Source organism: Sinocyclocheilus anshuiensis, unplaced genomic scaffold (assembly GCF_001515605.1).
Source record: "Sinocyclocheilus anshuiensis isolate Anshui unplaced genomic scaffold, SAMN03320099.WGS_v1.1 scaffold412, whole genome shotgun sequence".
In the NCBI taxonomy this organism is placed as follows: domain Eukaryota; kingdom Metazoa; phylum Chordata; class Actinopteri; order Cypriniformes; family Cyprinidae; genus Sinocyclocheilus; species Sinocyclocheilus anshuiensis.
Window position 1 is genome coordinate 454,316 of NW_015558661.1, and position 3,162 is coordinate 457,477.

Sequence of the window (3,162 nt, forward strand, 5' to 3'; positions counted from 1 at the left end):
GTTTGTTTGTCAAAAAATAAAAGGGTTTAATTTTCATTTGATTTAAAATAAATGTTTAATGCCTTCATTTGATTTTTAGAAAAATTAAAACAAGAATTTCTGGAAAAAAAAAAAAAAAGAAATAAAGAAAAAGTTTGTAGGGCCCTATTGTTCAAAATGTTGAAATTGAGACTTTTGGACTTATTTTTTCACTGAAATAAATGTGTTTGTAATTACACAGAGAGTAAAGTACCGAAAAAAGGTACCGTTGGGTACCGGCACCGAAATTCAGGTACCGATACCTTAATTTGTGTTCTGAAGATCAACGAAGGTCTTACGGGTTTGGAACGACATGAGGGTGAGTAATTAATGACAGAATGTTTATTTTTGGGTGAACTATCCCTTTAATTACATTTGTTCTCAGTAACTGTAACTGATTACAGTTACATTTATTTTGTAATTAAATGACGTAATTCCATTACATGTAACTATTTACTCCCCAAAACTGATTATAACAACATTATTTAGTGTTTCCGCAGTCATAGTAAAACTGGAACGATAAAGGGGGTTTAAAACTACATTTTCCAAATTAATGAATGTTAACATTTCTATATCTATATCTTCGTTTTATGCTCAACTAGAAATTGCTCTTTGTAAATGCATTCACTACAAAATTTTGTTGATTTGAGTTCATGTGTGGTTATTTAGGGGCCGTTTTAAAACAAATAAAGGAGCCATTTGATATGTCCCACCCTAGCTTCCTGTTGCAGTAGGAAATATGTCCACACAGAAAGGAAAACTGCACTTGCCAAGACATTTCATGGAGGGATCCAGTTACACCAGGACATAAATAGTGTTATTTCTGAAACCTATTTTCCTTTAAATGTGCACAAATACATTTCTTCTTGGGATAAGCTTGTTATTGAAGGGAATTTGCATCTTTAAGATGCTTATAATGCATGTGTTATATCAATAAAGTTATTGAATGATCCTTGTACACTCATATTAATTGTCATTGAGCTCTTTTGTGGGAAACCGGTTTATTTCCTTTTTCTTCCTATCCAGTAGTATTCTCAGTCTGTAACCAAAACAAACCAAAAATAAAGTACTTTTCTGTTGAAACAGGTTCTCATATCATGACTAAAATCATAGATAAGATTTGACAGTCAATGGAAAGAACGGCAGCACAAGTGTAGAATGATTTTCTTGCTAGAAATGGCTGAAATGCATGTTGTAAACTTGATTAACTGATTTTTGCCTTACAGGTTTTGGAAGGAAAGACGTGGTGGAACATCTCTTGCAGATGGGGGCAAATGTGCATACACGAGACGATGGGGGATTGATCCCGCTGCACAACGCCTGTTCCTTCGGTCACGCCGAGGTGGTCAGCTTGTTGCTTTGTCAAGGAGCCGATCCCAATGCCAGAGACAACTGGAATTACACTCCGCTCCATGAAGCCGCCATCAAGGGCAAAACTGACGTATGCATCGGTAAGTTCCTCTTCTTCTGTCTCTTCTACAATGATGTATATCATCTGAAAAGTTGGCTTGTGCAACCTCAAACGTGTGTCTCGAGTTGGAAGTGTTGGTTTGGATTCGGATGGGGAGCGTGTCAGTTTTGTAGATTGAGGAGACGAATGGTACAATCTCACCTTAGTGAATTCTGAAGATGTATGACTTTAATTTTTCCTGTGTTTTGCCTGAGGAACAGTTCTCAATAAGGGTTAATCATGTGGCATTCTTCTTGATTAGCCGCGGTGACTGACGCTATTACACAGCGCTCAGTCATTAATCAGATCTTTACTGCTTGGTATTCATGAGAAATTTAACATTGCATCTGAGGGTTGAAGAGGGCCAATAATGTGGCGATGGAATGCCGTTCAACATTTCAATTCTCTGTTTCATGCATCACAATGCGCAGATCATGAAATAATCTGCTTGATGTGCTTCCCACTCTGTGTTTTACGTAATTAGGCTGCAGATTTGTGTCCAAGTTTGTTTCTAAAGTGAAAAGTGTGTTTTGAATTGCGATTGTATGTTTTTTTTTTTTAGTTATCTGAATTTGCTGAAAAAGTAGTCTACTGCTCATGGCAATCTTATCCAGAGTGCCACTTGCTAAATTTTTAGCATAATCCAATTAAATGGGGGGGGAAATTCCAATTTAAAAACTTTGAGATAAGAATTATCCGCACAATCTAAGGGAGAATTCAGAGGCCTGAGGACATGCGTGTAATTTCACATCTCTCAATCTGAAAAGATTGAAATAGATGTTCTCTGGCTTTTATGTTTGCACTTGTTAATCAGAAAAATTATTTTGCAGAGCTTTAGACAGGCTGAGTCATTCCATGTACAAGTAGACCTCACATTTTTAAACATCAGTCTGGAGTAGCTCATGCTGGAAATAAAACTTTTGTCCTTGAGATATTTCTGATTCACTATTGATCACAACGTTCTGCAAGATAGGCCTTAGAAGGAAGTTAGTTGAAGTTGTAGATGTATGCTGATGCAGGTACAGCAGTTGGTTTGTTTTTTGTTGTTGTCCATTGCTTTAACGTGTATTAGGCAACCTCTGTTCCATGTTTCGATTGTTGCCGCCATCTCTGGTTGATGCCCTAATTGTTCTTAATCCTCAGGCTTGGTTGGTTTTTGATAGAGCCAGCAACTAAAAGACCATAACATTTAGCTTTACCAGGATGTTTGGACTAGAGCCCGACCGATATATCGTTTTGCCGATATTATCGGCCGATATGAGCCTGTTGCCGATATATCGTATCGGCGAATATGCCGCCGATATCATTTTTTTTTTACAGAACATATAACACAGATAAAATTCGAATGAGACCACCCCCGCATCGATAGCCCCCAGGGTTCGGGAGTTACGGGTGGTTAAATTCGCTAACACTTTCACTTCAGTAAGGAGGTCTCTTGTTCAGGCAGCAGCCGGTGGAATGTTTTTTTGCGTTGCTTTTTGATTGTTGTTGTTGTTTTTTTTGTGTAAACATGCACTGGACAGACATCTTTGTCCACACATCACTATTTTTTCGCCATGTGTTCCAGTTTTTATTAACAAAAATGAATAGCTAAAGAGATTTTGCTAAATTATATATAGCTACTGTGTGTGTGTGTGTGTGTGTGTGTGTGTGTGTGTGTGTGTGTGTCGCTCTGTGGGGGGGGTGAGAGCGCG

The 3,162-nt window shown here is 37.8% G+C and overlaps 1 protein-coding gene across 1 annotated transcript in view; it reads left to right on the plus strand.

Annotated features, from left to right (window-relative positions):
• Positions 1 to 3,162, plus strand: part of tnksa (tankyrase, TRF1-interacting ankyrin-related ADP-ribose polymerase a) — a gene marked incomplete at its 5' end in the record, with an annotated part of 100,305 nt that overhangs the window by 2,668 nt on the left and 94,475 nt on the right. The window contains one exon of the mRNA XM_016477210.1: positions 1,245 to 1,469. Coding sequence (XP_016332696.1) covers positions 1,245 to 1,469 — 225 coding nt within the window. The remainder of the gene's footprint in view (positions 1 to 1,244; positions 1,470 to 3,162) is intronic.